Source organism: Ornithorhynchus anatinus, chromosome 7 (genome assembly GCF_004115215.2).
Source record: "Ornithorhynchus anatinus isolate Pmale09 chromosome 7, mOrnAna1.pri.v4, whole genome shotgun sequence".
NCBI lineage: Eukaryota > Metazoa > Chordata > Mammalia > Monotremata > Ornithorhynchidae > Ornithorhynchus > Ornithorhynchus anatinus.
This window is the reverse complement of record NC_041734.1, coordinates 61,832,262-61,855,581: the sequence shown is the minus strand read 5'-3', so window position 1 is coordinate 61,855,581 and position 23,320 is coordinate 61,832,262. Positions and strand designations below refer to the sequence as shown.

The 23,320-nt window shown below is 55.5% G+C and overlaps 1 protein-coding gene across 1 annotated transcript in view; it reads left to right on the top strand.

Annotated features, from left to right (window-relative positions):
- Window positions 1–22,931, top strand: part of SLC45A3 (solute carrier family 45 member 3) — a 28,017-nt gene extending 5,086 nt beyond the window's left edge. The window contains exons 2-5 of the mRNA XM_029069591.2: window positions 14,068–14,470; window positions 15,347–16,150; window positions 17,960–18,225; window positions 21,753–22,931. Of these exons, the coding sequence (XP_028925424.1) occupies window positions 14,299–14,470; window positions 15,347–16,150; window positions 17,960–18,225; window positions 21,753–22,169 (1,659 nt within the window). The 5' untranslated portion in view covers window positions 14,068–14,298 and the 3' untranslated portion in view covers window positions 22,170–22,931. The remainder of the gene's footprint in view (window positions 1–14,067; window positions 14,471–15,346; window positions 16,151–17,959; window positions 18,226–21,752) is intronic.
- The last annotated feature ends 389 nt before the right edge of the window (window positions 22,932–23,320 follow it).

Below are 23,320 nucleotides of genomic sequence, written 5' to 3'. Positions count from 1 at the left end.
AAGTGACTTCCCCGAGATCACCCAGCAGGCCAGTGGCAGAGTCTGGCCTAAAACTCAGGTATCCTGACCCCCAGGCCTGTGAGCTTTCCATTAGACCATTGCGGCAGGAAGATCAGTCAGGCTGTCCCAAGAGCCAGGAGTGTGGGTTGGTGCCACCTTCGGTGCCTGGAAGATCAGTGCCAGGTTGCTCCAGCAATGTAAATATGTTTGTGGATCTGTGTCCAATGTATTAAATGTCCCCAGCTGATGGGGGAGACCTGAGCCATCACGGGTTTGTCCTGGGGCTCGGCCAGGCACTCCGGGTCACATTCCGGCTCTCCTCTCTAGCCCTTCCCTCTGCCCTCTGGGGGACAACCCTGAGGAGCTTATGTCACCCAGCTTGGGGAACTCAGCATTCGTAAGAGGTAGATCATCCTACGCACCAACAGTACTGGGAGACTATTATTATTATTGTTATTATTGGTACTGTTGTTATATTTAAGTCTTTGCTCTGTGCCAAGAACTGTACTAAACACTGGAGCGGATGCAAGATAATCAGATTGGACAGCTGCTGTTCCACATGGAGCTCACTAGAGGAAAGGGAAACAAGTACTTAATCCCCATTTTACAGGTGAGGAAACTGGGGGACATTGAAGTTAAGTGGCTTGCCCAAGGGCACACAGCAGACTGGTAGTAGAGCCCGGATTATTAATATTATTATTAATAATAATGGTATTTTTTAAAGTACTTACTATGTGCCAAGCACTGTTTTAAGCACTGGGGTAGATACGAAGTAATCAGGTTGGACACAGTCGCTGTCCCACGTGAGGCTCACAGTCTTAATCCCCATTTTACGGATGAGGTAACTGAGGCATAGGGAAGTGAAGTGACTTGCCCAAAGTCACAAAGCAGACAATTGGTGGAGCCGGGAATAGAACCCATGATCTCTGACTCCCAAGCCCGGGCTCTTGCCACTAGGCCAGGTCCTCCCACTCCCAGACCTGTGTTCCTTCCATTAGGCCACAGTGCTTCTCCTGGGATGGCAAGGACTGGGAACCCATTTTACTGGGTGGCGGTGTATTTTACCACCGAAAGGTTTCCCAGTAGGAGAAAGAGACATGGCTTTTCGGGATCCCTTCCCTCATCCCTGTCTCCCACCCCTTCCCCTTCTATCTCAGCCTTTGTGCAACCCACAGTCCCTCCATTCCAAATCCAGCCCCAGAAGAGAGGAGTAGCACTGGAAAGTAGTCAGCCCTCCTCTCCTCAGCCCCTTATGTCTCTCTCCATTCTTGTCCCTTACTTTAAGCTGGTAAACAGTGCCAGGAAAATAGGAAGAGCTAGCCCCTATTGTCTTGCCAACCATGATGGGCAAGGAGATGTCAGGGAGTGTGCATCACAGAAGTAGTCAAAATAAATGCCCGCTCTGATCATGCCAGCTGGGTCTTTTTTTTTTTCCTTTGAAGAGAGGCAAAGTCATCTTTATTAAAAAAAAAAAAAGAGAGAGAGAGAGAGAGATTTCCACACCCACTGCCTCATTGGTGAGAGGAAGATAACCACCTGCTTACCTAGAGGTGCTTGTTTACGTGTTGTTGGCAACAGATGGGAGAAGGAGCCCCAGATAAAGCATTTCTGACCCCTGGAAGCCTGCCCTTTGTCCTCAGAGGCAGGGAGATTGCCCCAGGCAGTCAGCTAGGAGCCCAAATCTTCCTCCCAGCTGACTGCCACCTCCCAGGCTTCCTGAGCTGGAGTGCCCAAGTGGGGCAAGGGACAGGATCCTGGCACTGCGGGAGTCCCACGCTACCTCTGGCCCCTGCCCGGGCCCACCTTTTTCACTCTGGGAGAGGACTATTTTAGATTGTTCCAGGCAACCTTCCTCAGGCCCTCGAAGCTGCCGAACTTCATCCTCGATCAGTCCATTTGTGAGTAACCTCAAGTTGGCCCCTCATCCCTTGGCCACCCCCTTCAGCCTCTTCTCCCTTGGCCACCCCAAGCCCTGGTCATTCTTTCTGGACTTCTCGACTCCTGAAGACCCTTCTGTGATCTTGAGATCACAGGTTGTCAGTTCCTTAGACTGACTACCTTGGTGGATAAGCCAAAGTGCAGTGACTTTTCAGGGGTTTTCTCTGGGTCCCCTCGCCTAGAGTCTCATCAATCAATCACATTTATGGAGTGCTTTACTGCGCGTAGAACACTGTACTAAGTGCTTGGTAGAGTACAATATAGCAGAGTTAGTAGACATATATGCTGCCCACAATGAGCTTGAGACATATCCCCAGTCCATCCCTGAGGCTTGTTCACTGGGGATTGCTCTTTAGGGAGGAGGAGCTGAGATGGAATCTGGTGGATGTTTAAGACCTGCATTTTAGAGCCAGGCGGTCTGGCTTCTCAGAGATCAGGGGAGAGCAACGCTGAGAAGGTCACCGCCATGGTCACTGCTGGGACTTCTGCGCCTTTGGGTCTGAGGTGTGAGGTGCCTGAAATCTTGTTGCTCCTTTCGTGTTTATCATCATCCCCATCTCTCATATCTTCATTTTTTCTTATGAGTCTGTCATCTGCTCCCCCATCATTTAAGTCTCAGATCGTGAGCCCCTGGTGGGGGGAACAGGATGATGACCGTATCTCTTCTGGGGGTCTTCTTTCCCAGTGCTTAGCCCATATCGTCATCATCTTAATATTTATTGAGCATTTACGTGGTGTGCAGAGCACTGTACTAAGTGCTTGGGTGAGTACAACGCAACAGAGTTGGCAGAGACGTTCCCTGCCCGCAACGAACTTACAGTTTAGAGAGCTTACATAGAGAGCACTTTATGTAGACTGTTACTATGCTCACTACTGGAAACTGACCCAGCAGATTTAGCCTAAGGAAACTAGCCAACGCCCTCTCTTCTTCCCCCTTCCCCAGGGGGTTTGATGGGGCACTGGCTTTCAGGCCAGTCAAGCCCAGGGAGTTTCAATCTCAGGTTGACATGTGGCTTGCTGATTTTGGACTGAAGGGCAAAGCTAAGCCTTTGGATGGCCCTCAACTCTGAGGTCTTTTATTTTTTTATATGTCATTTAAGTGCTTACTATGTACCAGGCACTGTACTAAGCACTAGGGTAGATCCAAGATAATAATATAACTGTGGTATTTAAGTGCTTACTATGTGCCAGACACTAAGTACTGGGGTAGATATACGCAATAAGGTTGGACCCAGTCCCTGTCCCAGGTGGGGCTCACAGACTCAATCCCCATTTTTCAGATGAGGGACCTGTGGAGACAGAGAAGTGAAGTGTTTTGCTCAAGGTCACACACAGCAGACAAGTGGCAGAGCTGGGATTAGAACGCATGACCTTCTGATTCCCAGGCCCCTGCTCTAACCACTAGGCCATACTGCTTCTCTTGTACACAGTCCCTGTCTCACATTGGGACTCACATTTTTAATCCCCATTTTACAGGTGAAGTAACCGTGGCACAGAAAATTGATCTATCAATCGGAGAGTATAACACAGTAATATATCAGACACTCTCGCTGCCCACAACGAGACTTGCCCAAGGTCACACAGCAGCAAAGTGATGAATCTCTCTTCGCCCTCTAACTCTTCAGTACCTCCAGATTCACCCATGCATTTGGGTACCACTTGTCGTCCTTCATGTAGCAGTTATTTACGTGTCTTTAAACTGTGTTGCTTCCCCACACCTGTAATTGGTTTTGGTGTCTGTCTCCCCAACTAGATTTAGCTCCTTGAAGACAGGAATCGTGTCTACCAAAGCTGTTATTCCATTCTCCTAAGTGCTTAGTAGAGGGCTGTGTGCAGAGGGAATGCTCAGAAAATACTCTGAGTGATTGAAGTTCCCTCTAGCCGCTTGTCTCTGTCCACCCAGGCCTGTGAGGGAGGGCAGGGCTAGTGAGGGCGAGGGGCAGGTTGGGCTGGATTGCATGCTGACCGCTTGGACATCCAACACTCGGGGCACAGGGCACAGTGGACGGAGTTTAGAGGTCAGGAGAGGTAGAGTGAGGGGTGGTGAGGGTTGCCCTCCCTGCCTGATCTCCTGCGTGACACTCATCAGCTCTTTTACTGCCTCTGGGAGGATCGATCAGTTAGTGGTATTTGAGTGCTTACTGTGTGCAGAGCACTGTACTTGGGAGAGGACGATACAGCAGAGTTGGTGGACAGTAGCAGGTTGGGCTGCCATTTGCGCTCATGAGACAGGAATGCAGGGCTCCGCTCAGAGAGTTGCCATTCGCCAGGTGACGTTAACCACCTCGGTCCCTGCCCCTCTCCCCCACTTCCCCACCCCAGTGGGGTCAGGTCCCCACAGCGAGGCTGCCAGAGCCTGTCAGATCCCATTAGCCTCCTCGCCCCCGACTTATGTCTAGGGGAATCTGTCGCCCGACCCAAGGGCAGAGGTGCCCATGTTTGTCTGAATGTATTTGTGTCCCCACAGACTGTGTGTGCGTGTGTGCTTTTTTTTCGGGTGGGGGGGGGGACTCCTTTCTTCCATCATCCTGCAGGGAGGACAGATTGGTGGCCGGCAGGCAGCTCATGCCCAGAAATTGACTATTACTTGAGAAGCCACCTCCACATTTATTATTCAGAGAAAAGAGACCTTCCACTGCCTGGAGGAAAGAGGGAGAGAGAGAGAGCCAACTGAGCTGACCCTGATGTATGTGTTTATGTGTATATGGGCATAACTGAACTGGCTCTGATGTATGTGTGTATATATGTGGATTATGTGTATGATGATGGCCTTTGTCGAGCACTATTTTCAGTGCTGGGGTGATACAAGGTAATCAGGTTGTCCCCTGTGGGACTCACAGTCTTAATCCCTGTTTTACAGATGAGGTAACTGAGGCACAGAGAAGTCAAGTGACTTGCCCAAAGTCACATAGCTGAAAAGTGACAGAGCTAGGGTTAGAACACATGACCTGTGACTCCCAAGCCTGTGCTTTTTCCACTAAGCCATGCTGCTTCTTCTTAATAATAATAACAATAACAATAATGTTGGTATTTGTTTACTATGTGCCAAGCACTCTTCTAAGTGCTGGGGTAGATACAAGGTCATCAGGTTGTCCCATGTGGGGCTCATAGTCTTCATCCCCATTTTCCAGATGAGGTCACTGAGGCCCAGAGAAGTTGTGACTTGCCCAAAGTCACACAACTGACAAGTGGCGGAACTGGGATTAGAACCCACGACCTCTGACTCCCAAGCCCATGTTCTTTCCACTGAGCCACGCAGCTTCTCCGTGTGTGTGTGTGTGTGTGTGTGTGTATGTGTGCACACCTGAGCTGCATGGCATAGTGGATAGAGCACAGGCCTGGGAGTCAGAAGGTCATGGGTTCTAATTCCGGCTCCACCACTTGTCTGCTGTGACCTTGGGCTAGTCACTTCTCTGGGCCCCAGTTACCTCATCTGTAAAGTGGAGATTGAGCCTGTGAGCCCCACATGGGACAGGGACTGTGTCTAAACCGATTTGCTTGTATCCACTCTAGCACTTAGCCCAGTGTCTGGCACAGAATAAGTGCTTAACAAATACCATCAATAGTATATATATATGTATGTGTCCATATATGTGATGAACAGCTGAGTTGACCCTCATATATATGCGGGGGGGGAGTGGGGGGGATACGTATGTGTATACACACACCTGAGCTGGTCCTGATGTATGTATGTGTGTGTACACACTTTGAGTGCCGACCCCGACATAACTAGCCCTGTGGCAACTGCTGAGTTCAGTCTGGTTACCTGTTTCTAGCTTTGACCACATAATAATAATAATGTTGGTATTTGTTAAGCACTTACTATGTGCCAAGCACCGTTCTGAGCGCTGGGATAGATACAAGGTCATCAGGTCGTCCCACGTAGGGCTCACAGTCTTCATCCCCATTTTACAGATGAGGTAACTGAGGCACAGAGAAGTTAAATGACTTGCCCAAGGTCACAGACCTGACAAGTGGAGGAGCTGGGATTAGAACCCATGACCTCTGACTTCCAAGCCTGTGCTCTGTCCACTAAGCCACACTGCTTCTCTGGGGACGCAGCTAGCCGTGGTCGGGCTGGGTCAGTTCAAAGATCACTGTGAGCTTGGCCCAGGATCAGGGTGGAAGCCCGTGGGGTCCGGGGAGGTGCCCAGGGCAGTGCCCGGGGCAAGTGCGATGATGGTTCCCTTCTTTTCCTTCCTTCCTCCCCTCCCCTTCCCTGTCCCAAACCACCGCCTTCCCTTTGGGTATTCCTGGGGCTCAGGGCCTTCGGATGGCTAGAGGGAGCAACAAAAGCAGCTTTCCGCAAGCCCCCGCCACCTGTTAGCTTTTCCTCCTGGGGGGCCGGGAGGGGCCCGCCGCCCTCTGCCAGGGACTGCTTCTCCCCGGCCCCCGGCCCAGCCTGCAGCGGGGAGGAGGGGGAGCAGCTGGAAGGGGAGGATTCAGCCCGCGAGGCGGGCACGGGCAGCGGGGAGGGGAGAGTTTGATGGATTGCTGTGCAAGGCCGGGAGCCTTTTCCCTAATCCTCCTTTGTGTCCCCTGCCCACAGCCCCCTCGCTCCTCTTGACGAGGAGCCGCCCGGCAGAAGCCCCCATCCCCGGCGAAGAAAAGACCAGCTCAGCGGGGTGGGCGGCTTGCAGTGAACTCTAATCCGTGGCCTCAGAGCCCCGCGGGGCCCGGCGGGGGGTGGGGGGCTAGGGGAGGGTTGAAGGGCACCAGGGGAGGGGCATGGGGAGGATGGGGTGAGGTGTGTGGGGAGGCGGGTGGCTTCTCTTCCTTGCCCCTGGAAGCCTGGGGGCCGAGCTGTCCATGCCTGGGCCCTGTTTAGGTCCTGTGAGCAATCCTAGAGCGAGGGTTTGGGTAGGGAGTGGGGGGGTGATGTGCATCTTGGGGAGCAGGCCTGGACACGGATTGCAGAGGAGAGGGTGGAGAGCTGGTCGGATGGGGCGGGGGTCCTGTCATTCTCATTCCAGCCTCCTCCAACCCCCATCACCTTTCTGCATCCTCCTTTTCCTTGTCCTTCTCTCCTGGGGAGGGGGCTGCAGTTAATCTAATGCTGGCACCGGTGCATCCACCCACCCTCAGGGCGGAGTTGGAGAGCCGAGGGGTGTGGGGGGAGGCAACTTGTGTGTGTTTGTATGTGCACGTGTACTCCTTTCCCACACACGTGCTCCCGTCCCTTTCTCCCTGCACACACCTGACTGACTTGTGGAAACTGGAATGTGATTCTATTCCCCTTCTAGTAGTGTGGAAGCCTGCCCCACCCCCCACCTCTTTTTACTCGTTCCTGGGGTGAAAGATAGGCAATTTCTGGGCTGGAGAGGTCACCACAGGATGTGGAGGCTGGGATGCTTGGTAGGAGAGAAGGATGCTTGGGTCCTCTTCACAACTCTGGGCAAGTCCCTCCCTCCCTCTCCCCGCCGCTCCTCCCTCCCTCCCCTTCCCCAGCCCAGCCACGACAGTTCTCCTACTACCAACCCTCCCATCTCCCCCCTGCCCTCAACACTCCCAGGATCTTGGAATGAGGTTCCTGGGAGGAGAGATTTGCCCAGGGGAAAGCAGCAAGGGAGAGAGAGGGGGAGCGGGAGGCTGTGGCTTCCAGGCCTGTGAGAACGGGCCCCTCCATTGTGCTGCACACAGAAGGAGGGTCACAGGCTGGAGATTCTGGCTGTTTGATGTGTCTGCAGGGAAGGCCAGATAAAGAGGCTCTTACAGTCGCTGTCCTGACATCCCAGAGGGGCTCGCCCCTGGTTGTGGAGGGGGGGGTTGGGGCGGGCCCCTCTGCTTGTGGGTAAATGCAGGCCTTTATCCCCCCACAACTCTCACTAAAATGGAGAGTGTCTCTGGATTCCCCTCAAGCCCTGGGGTTAGAAAAGCTCTTAGGGAAGGCCAAAGCCTAAATGTCTCCTTTATGTTGGACAGAGACCTAGCCAGGGCCTTCAGGGGTCATGGGGCAACCAACCCTCAACCCGTCTCAAACTCTGACTTTGGAAGTTTGAGGAAAAAATGAAGCCCAAGTTGCCACTGTCTGGTTCTCCTTCCCGGCTATCAGGTTTAGGATTGGTAGGTGGGGGGAGCTATAAAGGGAGAAGGGGCTGATAAATCTGATAAAACTGATTTGGGCTTTCAGTAGGGGAGACCTTCTCCTGTAGGGTGGGGATAGAGGTGGGCACGCATGCCTAGAGTTTCTGGTCACCCAGCTGTCCTGGGTTGAGGCGATGAGAACCCAAAACTCAGCCTTAAGACGGAAGGTGGCCCCCTCTCAGCTCTAGTGCCTGTAGATGTCACTCAGAATGAATGGAGAATTGGGAAGGTGTTTGCCATTCACTTTCTTCTGCTCACCTTCTTCGTGGCCCAGAGTAAACTCTTCCAGATCGGCTTGCCTTTCCTACGCTTGCCTCTTGATGTGTCTGGGGCTGGAAATAAGAGGTGAGGAGAAAAGCCACCCTCTGATTCTGTTCTGCCTCTGGCTCCCACCCTGAGGAGAAATCTCTAGCTTCTCTACCTTGTGTTCCCTGGGGGTCCCAGAGTTGGTGGGCGTAGATAGGAGAGGAGGGAAATGCTCCAGAGGCACTTGAGGGGGGTCTTTTCTGAGCACCTCTCGCCACCCTTGTGACTTCAGAGGGACCTGAATCTGGAATCACCATCTTCTCTCTGGACAGTTTCTATCTGCCCTTCCTTCCTTCCCTCCGTCCTTCCTCACCAGATGAGAACTAAGCTGATCTTCTATTTGCTGATTGGGCTGAGAGCTGAAAAAAGGTGAAATTTTTTTTTAACGGCATTTGTAAAACACTATGTGTTAGGCGCTGTACTTAGCGCTGGGGTCGATACCAACCGATCCCACATGAGGCTCCCAGTCTTAATCCCCATTTTACGAATGAGGTAACTGAATGATAGAGAAGTTAAGTGACTTGCCCAAGGTCACCCAGCAGACGTGTGGCAGAGCCAGTTAGAACCCAGGTCATCATCATTAATGGTATTTGAGTGCTTACTGTGTGTAGAGCACAGTACTAAGCATATAGGAGAATCCCAATCCGATAGAGTTGGCAGACATGTTCCCTGCCCACAAGGAGCTTATAGTAGAGAGGGAGACAGGCATTAAGGTAAATAAATAATTTATGATGTATTATTTAAAAGATACATATGCAGGTCCTTCTAACTCCCAGGCCTTTGCTTTGCCCACAAGGCCACACTTCTCATTGCAAACAGAATGACTTCAGAGGGTAAGAAGGTCGAAGAGAGGACTTTTGGGAGGGTGGGGTTCCAGGATTTATTTATATTAAATAAATTTATAATATTCCCTGCCCACTGTCTCCCCCTCTAGGCTGCAAGCTCGTTGTGGGCAGGGAATGTGTCTGTTTATTGTTGCATTATACTCTCCCAAGTGCTTAGCACAGTGATGTGCACACAGTAAGCGCTCAATTAATACGAATGAATGAACGAAAGGATAGGGGACAATACGTCCTTGCTTGGAAATGGTGTTTCTTGAGGGCACACTGGGTGTAATGAGCTGCACTACTAGGCTCTCCTCTCTGTCTTGGTCCCCGCAGTCCCTGAACCGGACAGCTCTGAGGGCCCCGGACACTACAACCATGTCAGCCCTAGTTGGACCTCGGGGCGCCATTCCCGGCAAGACTGGGGACGAGTCCCTGAGCTCCCAGTCCCTGGGAGGAGCAATCCCCCTTGTTCAGGAAGGACAATGGAGGCAGGAGGGCGGCCTGGGTGTGGAGTCCCTGGGGCAGGATCTCTCGCTGCCCTCTCTCCCCCTCCAGCCCACAACTTGACCCCCAAAGAGGAGACCCAGCAACTCCAAACTTTGGTCATCCTTGCCCCTGGAGATGTATGAACCTGGGTGTCTCCTCCAACTTCTTTCCACTCCCTGGTTGGCGACCGAGGCTGAGGCGTGGCGGTCCCGGGTCCAGGCTCCGAGGGGCAGGTGGGTTTGGCAGGGGGCCGGAGGCTGCCCCGCTCATTGACTCAGGGTATACCAGCTGTGCTCCGGGGAAGTGGGGCTGCAAGGTGGCGAGGGAGTCTGGGGAGGGCCAAGGGTCTCTCGGGAGCCGTGGATTCCCCCAGACAGGACTGGGGAGGGTCTGTCTCAAGGTGACGGAGGGAGGGAGTTCCCCGGGAGCCATATAAGAGGCAAGCCAACTGTGGAACAGAGGGGTGCATCCCCAGGCAAGGGCTGAGCTGGCCCCATTGCCTTCTCTTGCCTTCCCATCTCTTTCCTTCCCATCCCTACTCTAGACTGTAAGCCCGTCAAACGGCAGGGACTGTCTCTATCTGTTGCCGACTTGTTCATCCCAAGCGCTTAGTACAGTGCTCTGCACATAGTAAGCGCTCAATAAATACTATTGAATTGAATACTCAGTTTATTGGGCTGCACCCTGAGGGAAAGAGGATCTGGCAGGGTAGTGGAGGGGAGGAGGAAGGGGGCCGAAAGCTCCCCCGCTATTTTCTCGGTTACCGGAGACCAGTTGGTCAGCCTGTCCGGGGAGGGCTGGGCTGGAGAGGGCCAGGTAAAGCAGGGTCCAGGTCGTTTCCATTTAGCCCGCCCTTTCCTGGGAGCCGGAGCTGTTTGCTGCCGTGGAGGCCGGAGAGGGAAGAGGCCTGCGGGCGGAGGGGGAGGAGAAGGGGCAGGGGAGGGGTGACCGGTGGGGACCGGGGAGCCGCGGGCTTCTTCTCCACGGCGGGTAGCTGCCGAGCAGCCAGCTGGCAGGGCTGGGGACTGGAACGGGGCCAGGCGGCGTTGAGGGTGTGGCCGGGGACCCAATGCTTGCTCAGGGAGGGTCGCCCCAAAGCCTGCTTCTCTCACCTCCGGGGGCTGGATCACCTGAGCTCCTGCTTCAGGTAACTTGGAGAAGCAGCATGGCCTAGTGGAAAGAGCCCGGGCTTGGGGCTCAGAGGACCTGCGTTCTAATCCCGGCTCCGCCACTTGTCTGCAGTGTGACCTTGGGCAGGTCTCTGGGCCTCAGTTACTTCATCTGTAAAATGGGGATTAAGACTGGGCTCCTTGGGGGAGATGGACTTTGTTGGACGTGATTAACTTGTATCTACCCCAGTGCCTGGCACGTAGTAAACATTTAACAAATACCACTGCACACAGTGGCCCCGGGCAGGATGAGGGGGAGGTGCGCCTGTTAATTGGTATGGGATGCATCAGCTGGGCTGGGTAGGAGAGGATGTGGGGTGGGGGGCGGTGGTGGTCCCTGTGCTGCTCACTTCCCTGATTTTGGGGCAATCCGAGTTCACTGGGATGGGCAAAGGGCAAGGGGTTAGCCCCTCTCTGCTCTTTGCCTTCCCACTTCCAACAAGAATGTCCCGTTCTCCTCCCAGCCCGACTACCCCACAGGGGGATTATAATAATAGTAATAATGATACTTTAGTGCTTACTATTTGCCAAACATTGTACTAAGTGCTGGGGTACATGCTGTAGTGGATAGAGCATGGGCCTGGGAGTTAGGTGATGCGTTCTAATCCCAGCTCTGCCACTTGTCTGCTGTGTGGCCTTGGGCAAGTCACTTCACTTCTCTGGGCCTCAGTTACCTCGTCTGTAAAATGGGGATTGAGACTGTGAGCCCCATGTAGGACAGAGACTGTCCAACCCGATTTGCATGTATCCACCTAGCACTTAGTACAGTGCCTGGTACATAGTAAGCACTTAACAAATACCATAATTATTATTACAAGATCATCAGATGCCACATGGAGCTTGCAGTCTAAGTAGGAGGGAGAACAGGTATTGATTCCCCGTTTTACAGCTGAGGAAACTGAGGCAAGAGACTTAACGTTGGTATTTGTTAAGCGCTTACTATGTGCCGAGCACTGTTCTAAGCGCTGGGTTAGATACAAGGTCATCAGGTTGTCCCACGTGGGGCTCACGGTCTTCATCCCCATTTTCCAGATGAGGTCACCGAGGGCCAGAGAAGTTAAGTGACTTGCCCGAGGTCACACAGCAGACAAGTGGCAGGGGCGGAATTAGAACCCACGACCTCTGACTCCCAAACCCGGGCTCTTTCCACTGAGCCACGCTGACTTGCCCAAGGTCACAGAGCAGACAAATTTAGCCAGGGACGGGCCCCCTACCCTCCAGCGCTTCAGAGTGGGAGGTGAGAAACCTGGGTTTCGAGTTCTCTCTCTAGACTGTAAACTCGTTATGGGGAGGGGATGTGTCTGCTAATTCTGTGGTACTCTCTCAAGTGCTTAGTACAGTGCTCTGCACATAGTAAGCGTTTAATAAATACCACTGATCGAGTGATCTCCCTCCTCCCTTACCTTCCCCGGAGAACTGGGTGGGGCTGGCTGATGGTCTCTCTCCAGCGATCATTCAGTCATTCAGTCGTATTTATTGAACACCAACTGGGAGCAGAGCACTGTATTAAGCGCTCGAGAGAGTACAGTTCAACAATAAACAGGCACATTCCCCGCCCACGACGAGCTTACGGTCTAGAGGAGCCGGGGAGGCCTGGGAGGAAAGGAGGGCAGCAGTGCCCGGTTTTGCCAGTCTTGGGGTTGCTTAACTCCTTCGGGTTTCTATGGTACCAGACTGTTCTCTCCCCATTCCTAGAGGACGGGAGGAGGAGGAGGAGTCTTTCCCATTTTACAGATGAGAACACTGAGATTCAGAGAGAGGTTCATCGGCTTGCCCCGGGCCTCCCGTGAGTCAGCTTGGGCCTCCGGCCTGGAGAGGGCCCAGGAAGTCCCGGGTGCGTGGGTTCTCGTGGGAGGGCGCATTGTTCCTTCAGGAGCCCAAAGGCGGATCTGACCCGGCCTCCCCCGCCCCACTCCCCCCGCCCCGACTTCACTTCCTGACTGTTTCTCCTGCCGTGCCGGTCTGAGCAGGTTGCAGTTGGCATCCGCTCCAGGAAGTGAGCCCCGTGGGGTCCTGGAGGCTGCTGCTGCTGACATGCAGCTCCCGGGCACCTGAGGAGGGAAGGAGGGGTTGAGGTGCCAAGGCTCCGTACGGGGAGGGCGGAGGGCTCCCCGTTCTGAGGGGGCAGAGTCGGCGGGCAGCCGTCCTCAGTCAGGCCGTCTCGTCTGCTCCCGGAGACTGGAACTCCAGAGGCTGGCCCGCTGCTCCCGGCCGCTCTGAGAGGAAGGGGCTCGTGGGTCCTGTCGTCAAGTCGCCGCTGCATCGTACTCTCCCAGGCGCTTAGGACGGCGCTTGCTTAGGACGGCGCTTGATAGTTCCGTCGATGGGGGAGGAGACGGCCTGCAAGGGTGGAGGCTTGGGCATAGAGGAGGAAGCTTTTTAAGCTGTTTGTTGACTTAAACTAAGACCCAGGAGAGCCACCCACGCTCCTTCCAGAAGCAGGAAGTGCCCTCCGCTGCGAACAAAGGGGAAGTGACCAGGCCGGCTTCATGGGAGAGTGCGAGGGGGAACAGTAAACAAAAGCCACCTCAGGCTCTTTTCACTGACAAGGTTGCCCCTGGAAGTGGCTGAGTGCCGGTGGCGGAGAATGGTCAAGTGACTCCCAAAGAAGCAGTTAATCGATCAGTGGTATTTAGTGAGCCTTTACTGGGTACCGAGAGCACTGTACTCTGTGCTTGGGAGAGCCCCATGTAATAAAGTCGGTAGACACGATCCCTGCCCTCAAGAATCTTAGACTTGACAGGGGAGACAGACGTTAAAGGAAATTTCAGACGAGGACAGAGAAGCAGCGTGGCTCAGTGGAAGGAGCCCGGGCTTGGGAGTCAGAGGTCATGGGTTCGAATCCTTGGCAGCTGTGTGACTGGGGGCAAGTCAGTTCACTTCCCTGTGCCTCAGTTACCTCATCTATAAAATGGGGATTAAGACGGTGAACCTCACATGGGACAACCTGATTACTCTGGATCCACCCCAGCGCTTAGAACAGTGCTCTGCACATAGCGCTTAACAAATACCAACATTATTATGTATGTGTACCTAAGTGCCGTAGGGCTGGGGCGCGGGTATCAAAGTGCTCCTCCATCAGAAGAGCCAACGGTTAATCAGTAGTATTTACTGAGTGCTTACCTTGCGCAGAACACTGCAGTAAGCGCTTGGGAAGGTAGAGTACAGTAGAGTTGGTAGACTTGGACAAGGAGTAGCGGGGAGCTCACAGTCCACGGTTTCCTGCCCACTGACACGGAGCTCCTCTTCTGTCCTAGGACCTCAAGCGCCCGGCACGTGCCCGCACCGAGGCACTCGGTAGCCCCGTGTCCCCCGGCGGAGCCCGAAGCCCAGTTGGGTGCAACGGAGAGCGGAAATGAGAGGTGACTGCTTGAAGCTGCGGCAGCCGGCATCCCCGGGCAGGAGGAGAACTCGGGACCCGGCCGCGGCCCGGTCCAACCCTGCCGTCTGATCCGTCCGCCCGTCCCCGCGTCCCGGTGCAACCGGCCATGGCCTCCAAGGTGTGGCTCAGCCGGATGCTCCGGCACCGCAAGGCCCAACTCCTGCTGGTCAACGCGCTGACTTTCGGCCTGGAGGTCTGCCTGGCGGCGGGCATCACCTACGTGCCTCCTCTGCTGCTGGAGGTGGGCGTGGAAGAGAAGTTTATGACCATGGTGCTGGGTGAGTCACGCCCCGGTTCAGGCTCCCCTGCACCCGTGACCTCCCCAGCCCGGGCAGTGTCAGGAGGAATCTTGAGGCGGGGGGCTTCTGGGAGGGGAAGGAAGGACCTGAGTTCTAATGTCGGTTTTGACACATCCACTGTGGGAGCTTGCGCAAGTCACTTCACTTCTCTGTGCCTCATTTATCTCATCTGTAAAATGCGGGTTAGCTGTGACCCTCATGTGGGACATGGATGGGCTCCAATCTGATCGCTCTGTATCTTCCCCAGTGCTTAGAACGGGGCCTGGAACGTAGCGCTGAAGCAGCGTGGCGTAGTAAATAGAGCACGGGCCCGGGAGTCAGAAGGTCATGGGTTTTAGTCCCGGCTCTGCCATTTGTCTGCCGTGTGACCTTGGGCAAGTCACTTCATTGCTCTGGGCCTCCATTCCCTCATCTGTAAAATGGGTTTTGAGACTGGGAGCCCCAAGTGGGACAGGGACTGCGTCTGACCTGATTTGCTTATATTCCCCGCCCAGCGCTCAGTACAGTGCCCAGCACACTGTAGACACTTTATCAATACCATGATTATTATTATTAATAATAATAAATACCATTTTAAAAAAAAAGTTGGGGGTGGGTCTCTCCCTCCCATTCCTAGCTGTAAGGATGAAGAGGGAACGAGCGTAGAAGTTCCTCTTTGCTGCTGACCTCTCACCCGCTCGCCCAGCCAAGGATCCCTCTGGCATCTTGTCCCGGGGAGGGGGAGGGGGCCAGAGATGGGGGGAGGGGAGTGTCTGGGCAGCGGGGTGGGGTCTCCGGGGTGAACCGTCCCCACCGCTGACTCCTTGTCCCCCTCCTTCCTTCCCGTCCCTCTGCCTCCCTCCCGCTCCACCGCAGGTATCGGCCCCGTGCTGGGTTTGGTCTCGGTGCCCCTGCTGGGCTCGGCCAGCGATCAGTGGCGGGGCCGCTACGGCCGGCGGCGGCCCTTCATCTGGACGCTGTCACTGGGCGTCCTGCTGAGCCTCTTCCTCATCCCCCGGGCCGGGCGGCTGGCGGGGCTGGCGGGGCCGGGGGCCCGCTCGCTGGAGCTGGCCCTGCTCATCCTGGGGGTGGGGCTGCTGGACTTCTGCGGCCAGGTGTGCTTCACCCCCCTGGAGGCCCTGCTCTCCGACCTGTTCCGCGAGCCGGACCACTGCCGCCAGGCCTTCTCCGTCTACGCCTTCATGATCAGCCTCGGAGGCTGCCTGGGCTACCTGCTCCCCGCCATCGACTGGGACGCCAGCGTCCTGGCCCCGTACCTGGGCAGCCAGGAGGAGTGCCTCTTCGGCCTGCTGACCCTCATCTTCCTCGCCTGCGTCCTGGCCACCTTCCTGGTGGCGGAGGAGTCGGCGTCGCCGGGCCCGGCCGAGGCGGGCGAGGGGCTCCCGGTGCCCGCGGCTCCGGCCGGCCGCTGCTGCTGCCCCTGCGGAGCCCGGCCCGTGGCCCTGGCGCTCCGGAACTTGGGGGCCCTGCTGCCGCGGCTGCACCGGCTCTGTTGCCGGGTGCCCCGGGCCCTGCGCCGCCTCTTTGTGGCCGAGCTCTGCAGCTGGATGGCTCTCATGAGCTTCACCCTCTTCTACACAGACTTTGTGGGCGAGGGGCTGTACCAGGGCGTGCCTCTGGCCGAGCCGGGCACCGAGGCCCGGCGCCACTACGATGAGGGTGAGAGGCCTTGGGATGAGGGGCTTGGGTCTGCAGCGTGGAAGGAAATGGGAGGAAGGGAGGACGGGCAGCCCAGAGGACTCTGACGAGCCTTGGTGACTCCTGGGTTTCCTCTCCAGCTTCTCCTGGATGATTTCCGGCGAGTCTCTCTTTTTTTCTCCAGTGGTATTGGTTAGGCACTTACTCTGTGCCAGGCACCGTACTAAGCGCTGGAGCAGATACAAGTTAATCGGGTCGGACACGGTCCCCGTCCCACACGGTGCTCACGGTCTTAATCCCCATTTTACAGATGAGGGAACTCAGGCTCCGAGAAGCGAAGCGACTTACCCAAGGTCACGCAGCAGACCTGTGGCGGAGCCGGGTTTAGAACCCAGGTCCTTCTGACTCCCAGACCCGTGCTCTATCCACTATGCCATGCTGCTTCTCAGTCTTGGCGGAGGAATCCTGACAGAATGAGCTCTGTCCTCACTACTTGGGGGTTCAAGGTCAGATCGACTGGGGCAGCTGGGGGGGGGGGGGGGACTGGACAGACCTAACCTAGCTGTAAGATCACTGTGGGCGGGAATAAGTCCGTTTATTGTTGTACTGTACTCTCCCAAGTGTGTACTACAGTGCTCGGCACGCAGTAAGTGCTCAATAAATACGACCGAATGAACGAATAGCTAGGGGTCTGCAGGCAGATGGATCCAGCAGGGAAATGAATGAGAGGAGGGTTCGGGAGGCGGGACCAGACCAGGGTCCTCTGGGGGCCGGATCAGAGGGCGGATTAGGCCGAGCCAGGCAACGGCGGAAGGCGGAGGAAGGCATTGGAGCTGAGTCTGCAGGTCGCTGGACGGCACCCCTGAAGCAAGGACTCCACTATGGGCCAACCTCCCCATTACCCCTAGGACCAGCACGGGCCTGGGAGTCAGAAACACCTGGCTTCTATTCCCAGCTCCACCACTAATCTGCTGTGTGACCTTGGGCAAATCACTTCACTTCCCTGTGCCTCAATTACCTCATCTGTAAAATGGGAATTAAGACGGCGAGCCTCATGCTGGACAGGGACTATGCCCAACCTGATTAATCTGCATTTACCCCGGCGCTTAGTACAGTGCCTGGCACATAGTAAGTGCTTAATAAATACCATATGGGGTGGGGGAAAGGTGGAGTTGTCCTCTGTTCCCAGAAATTGTGCCTTTCCATTCCCAGTTTGGCTGGCTCTTGGCTCCCGGGCCCAAGCTTCTTTCCCAAAGCGTGCTCCATTTCCAGAAAAGGAGTGACAGCCTGACAGCAACTCTGTTGTAGAAAGAGCAGCCGGGGCCTTGTCCATCTTGAAGGCCCTCCCAGGCTCTTAGAAGAATGGGATGGTGTGCTGGCGGGGGGAAGAAGGGGTGGTGCTAATCGGAGAATGCTCCCTGGAGGAGGAGGCGACTTGGAGCTGGGATTTGGAGGTGAGGGAAGAGGCCGCTGGGAACGAGGAGCAGAAAGGTTGGGGTTGCGGTTAGGGAGTAAGGCGATTAGGGGTGGGTAACGGGGCAGGAAGTTAGGGTTGGGGGTGGGGACCTGGGGAGGAAGGTTGGGGTTAAGTGTGGGGACTGGGAGCAGGAAGGTTGGGGTTAGGAGTGGGCCCGGGAGCGGGAAGTTTGGGGTTGGGGAATAAGGAGCGGGACGGGAAGGTTGGGGTTGAGGGTAAGGAGCGGGAGCAGGAAGTTTGGGGTTGGAGGTAAGGCCCCGAGGCAAGAAGGTTAGAGCCAGAAAAGGGTGGGTGTCCTCAGCCTGACCTGCTTTTCTTCTTTGTGTCACCCTCCCCTTCCTCCCACCTGGCAGGGGTGCGCATGGGCAGCCTGGGCCTGTTCCTTCAGTGTGCCATCTCCCTCCTCTTCTCCCTGGGCATGGACCGGTTGGTCCAGCGCTTCGGCACCCGGGCCGTCTACCTCGCCAGCGTGACTTCCTTCCCCGTGGCCGCGGGCATCACCTGCCTGTCCCGCAGCGTAGCTGTGGTCACCATCTCTGCCGCCCTCACCGGCTTCACCTTCTCCGCGCTGCAGATCCTGCCGTACACCTTGGCCTCCCTCTACCACCGTGAGAAGCAGGTACGGGGGCCAGGATGGGGAGTACAGGGGAAACGGGGAGCTCCGGGCTGAGCGGGGAAGGATTTGGGGTTAAGGAAGTGGAGTGTTGGGGGGGGGGGCGGGGACCCTCCCTCCCCGTGCCAGGGTGGCGTCCATATCTCTGGAGGTGATGTTGCTTTCGGGGCCTCCTGGCAGACACAGGTGGCTTCTTGCTCCCACCAATGAAGCAGCGTGGCTTAGTGGCGAGAGCCCGGGCTTGGGAGTCAGAGGTCACGGGTTCTAATCCCGGCTCCGCCACTTGTCAGTTGTGTGACTTTGGGCAAGTCACTTCACTTCTCTGGGCCTCAGTTTCCTCATCTGTAAAATGGGGATGAAGACTGTGAGCCCTACGTGGGACAACCTGATTACCTTGTGTCAACCCCAGTGCTTAGAACAGTGCTTGGCACATAGTAAGTGCTTAACAAATACCAACATTATTATTATTATTATTATTAGTGGGGTCCCCTGGGCCCCTGATGTGGGTGAGCTGAGGGAGGGGCCTGGTGGCTTGAAGGCAGGGGAATAGAGGAGATGAACTCTATGAACTCTCAGGCTGAAGAGTCTAAGCCCGGAGAGTGGTGAGCCGAGCCCGTAGACTGGGGCTGGTTAGAGCAGGCGGGGAGGGAGGGGGGAGAGGGGTCAGTGGCGGAGGCATCTCATTCATTCATTCATTCACTAGTATTTATTGAGCGCTTACTATGTGCAGAGCACTGTACTAAGCGCTTGGAATGTACAATTCGGCAACGGATGGACGCAATCCCTGCCCATTGACGGGCTTACAGTCTAATCGGGGGAGACAGACAAAAACAAGAGCAATAAATAGAAACAAGGGATGTACATCTCATTAACAAAATAAATAGCGTAATAAAAATATATACAAATGAGTGGACGAGCACAGTGCTGAGGGGAGGGGAAGGGAGGGGGGAGGAGCAGAGGGAAAGGGGGGGAAAAGGGGGCTTAGCTGAGGGGAGGTGAAGGGAGAGGAAGAGAGGGAGCAGAGGGAAAAGGGAAAGCGCAGTCTGGGAGGGCCTCTTGGAGGAGGTGAGCTCTCAGTAGGGCTTTGAAGAGGGGAAGAGAGTTAGTTCTCGAGACCCCCCCCTCCCCAGGCAGAGGGCAGTGGTCTTGTGCGTCCTGCTTTTGCAGCTTACTCTTGGTTTGTTTGAGGGGTAGATGATAGACTGGGGGACTGAGGATCCCTCTGAGCCCTGTAGCCTCAGTCCGGGGCTCCTTGGGGCTCTGCCTGTGTGGCCTAGACCAGGGGGTGGTAGGTTTCTGGTTTTCCAGCCTGGGTCAGTTATCCACTGCAGTCCTCCTTGATTCCTCTGGAGATGATGCTTCGCAATGTGGAAGGGGTTATGGGGTTTGACTGACAGGGGTAGAAGGAGAATGGTGGGGGAGGTCCATTTATTCATTCATTCATTCATTCATTCATTCATAGTATTTATTAATAATAATAATAACATTGGTATTTGTTAATCGCTTACTATGTGCAGAGCACTGTTCTAAGCGCTGGGGTAGATGCAGGGTAATCAGGTTGTCTCACGTGAGGCTCACAGTTAATCCCCATTTTCCAGAAGAGGAAACAGAGGCAGAGAGAAGTTTAGTGACTTGCCCATAGTCACACAGCTGACAAGTGTCAGAGCAGGGATTCGAATCCATGACCTCTGACTCCCAAGCCCGGGCTCTTTCCACTGAGCCATACTGTATTTACTCATTCAATAGTATTTATTGAGCACTTACTATGTGCAGAGGACTGTACTAAGCACTTCAGATGTACAATTCGGTACATAAGTGCCGTGAGGGCATCAAGACAGTCAATAACCAGCCACATTAAGAGTTCCACAGCCATTTCTTAATCCCTTTCTTTCCACGTTTTCCATTTTCACCTGGATCTTATGAACAGCCTTTTTCCTAAGCTTCCGAATGGTTATTGAGCGCTTACCACGTGCAGAGCACTGTATTAAGCGTTTGGAAAGTCCAGTTCGGCAACAGATAGAGACAATCCCTGCCCAATGACGGGCTCACAGTCTTATTAGTTGTAGTACCAGTGGCATCTATTATTGTTATTATTATTATTATTATTATTATTATTATTAGCATTGTATTAAGCACTTACTGTGTGCCAAGCCCTGTTCTAATTGCTGAGATAGATACAAGGTTATCGGGTTGCATACGGCCCCCGTCCCACAGTGGGGCTCACAGTCTAGATGGGAGGGAATAGGATTTAATCCCCATTTTGCAGATGAGGAAACTGAGGCCCAGAGAAGGTAAGTGACTTGCCTAAGGTCACACAGCAGACAAGTGGCAGAGCTCAGATTTAGAACCCAGGTCTTTCGACCCCCAGGCCCGTGCTCTTTCTACTAGGCTACGCTGCTTCTCATTTATGTGATTCTTACCCATTCCGTATCTCTCCAACTAAGATGAGAAAGTGTGTTGAACTCCCTTCCAGTAATTAGGTTTTCTGTGGCCCTGAGGCTGAGGCAGGGGCAATACCTAGCCCCCTCAGCCCCTCCCAATCTCTCCTCCTTGGTTTACGTGTGTTCCGTTTTCTCTGCTCTGACTGGTAGAGTTTCTGTGAAAATTAAACGTTTGAAGAAAATGCCCTCCGCGTCCTCAGGATATCCTTAGCCTGGACATCCTCCCTGTGTGGGCCGCAGGGCCCAGGCTTCTCCCGTCCCCGCCCCGGAGGCCGGCGTCTGTGCCCGGACCACGGGGCTTCCCGTTAGCCACATCTGAGGTCTGGCGGCTGGGGCGGCCCCTGCCATCTGGAGCCTGGTAGGGTGCCTGGCCCCTTGCTGGCAGAGGGGCGAGTGGGCCTAGAAACAACCCTCTTGGGTTGGAAGCTTCTTAGGGAGGACCTCAGCAGTAACCCCTGCCCCAAAGTTGCCGCTCTCTCTCGCCCTACAGGCCTCAGGGAAAGGTACCCCAAGTGCCTATATATATATATATATTAATTTTGGGGGGGGTTGTTTATGATATTTAAGCGCTTACTGAACTAACCGAGTAGATTCTAGCTAAGCAGGCTGGACGCAGTGGTTCATTCATTCATTCAGTCGTATTTATTAAGCACTTACTATGTGCAGAGCGCTGTACTAAGTGCTTGGGAAAATACGATACAGTAATAAAGAGTGACAGTCCCTGCCCACAGCGAACTCTGTCCCACATAGGGCTCACAGTCTTAACTCCTATTTTCCAGATGAGGTAATTGAGGCACTGAGAAGTTAAGTGACTTGCCCAGGGTCGCACAGCAGACGTAATTCCTCTCACTGCTGTAGCCTCTCTCAGGCCCAGTCACCTGCTAAAGCAGTCAGACCCTGGGGCAGAGCAAGGAAGGAAGATGGGAAAGCACTAACGGAGCGTGCCCAGTGGGTACCCCAGCAGCTCCCTTCCCTGTTCTTGGCCAAACCAGAGGAATAGCAGAGTTTGATCTGCCTCGTAGGTGCTCTCCCCTCCCTGGCTCTCCTTGGGATCTCATTCTAATCCCTCCCCCCACTCTCTGCCTCCCCCAGGTGTTCCTGCCCAAATACAAAGGGGACGGCAGCGAGGACAGCCCAGCGACCAGCTTCCTGAGTGTCCCCAAGGCCGGGAGTCCCTTCCCCAACGGACATCCCGGGGCCGTGGGCGGACTGTTCCCCTCGCCCCCGGGCCTGTGCGGAGGCTCCCCGTGCGACGTCTCGATGCGGGTGGTCGTGGGAGAACCGGAGTCCGGGGGGCTGGGCCGGGGCATCTGCCTGGACTTGGCCATCCTGGACAGTGCCTTCCTGCTCTCCCAGGTGGCTCCGTCCCTGCTCATGGGCTCCATTGTCCAGCTGACGCAGTCGGTCACCGCCTACATGGTGTCCGCCGCCGGCCTCGGGCTGCTGGCCATTTATTTTGCCACCCGGGTGGTGTTCGACAAGAGCGACTTGGCCAGGTACCCAGGGTAGGGACGGGAAGGAGGAGGGAGGCCTAACCTCCGCGCTCAAGTCCCCAGAGGGCTAAGGGCAGAGAGGCTGGGTAACTGGGGAGTCGGGCTCCCCGCTGCCTTCTAGCCTCCAGGCCCAGCTGCGGGAGCGAGCGGAACGGGGCCTTCCCCTCCACCTTCACACCCACACCCCGGTGGCTGCTTCCTCTCCCCCCCGACTCTCTCGCACTGGCTCAGGGGAGGGAGTAGAGGGGAGTGCAGGGGACTGGGCCTCACTGGACAACTCCGCCGGCTCAAATCACCCCCCAGGCCCCCGGTCTCCGCACCTTGTCTGCCCAAGCAGAGCCCCGACTGTTGGGAGAGTAGGTCCCATCTGCCCCCTGGTGTCCACGAGCCGTTTCCCGAGCCCAGAGAGGAGCCAGGGCCAGTCCTCGCTTCCGCCTCGGCCTCCTTTACCCCTTGTGCCCCTATTTCTGGAGGTGGGGAGCCCCAGGAAGGGGCGTGAAGGCTGGAGGAGACCTCTGACTGCTCTCCCGACAAGACCGAGGAGTTGCCTTTTGGTTGGAGGAGGTGGGGTTGGAGGAGGTATTCGGCGGGGGCGGGTGATTGCCCGCCCTGTGCTTGTGTGCAATTCTGGAGGGAGAAATTGGGGGATTGAGGTCCCGAGACGGGGGAGGAGGGGGTTCTGGAGGACAGGGGAGGTAGGTCGTCTTGATCCCCGCCTCCAGCTCAGAGCCAGGCCCTTGCTCTCCCCCTCCCCGCCGGGTACCCCTGCCCTCTTCCCCCCCCCTCTTCCCCCGGTGGCCAGAGGCTCCAGCGGGGATCAGAAGCCCCCTGACCTTTGATAGGATTGGGTGGAGAGAGAAAAGGGAGGTTCAGCCCCCCACCTTAGAGCCCTTCCCCTCAGCACTTAACCCCTTCCCCTCACCACCACCCATTGGAGCCAGACCCGGCCCTCCCATCTTAGGCGCCCAGGTAAGAAGCGAGCCGGCCGGGGGGATCGGAGGACCGCCTCCTTCCTTTTCTCCCTGCCCATCACCCTGCCTTCCCTTCCCTCTCCCTCGCCGATTTCTGAACCGACGGGCGCCTTTGAAGTCTGTAATTTATTTATTTAACCAAGAGGAAGGCGCTCTTCCCCATGGGATGGGGAGTCTCCCAGGTCCAAGGGGATTT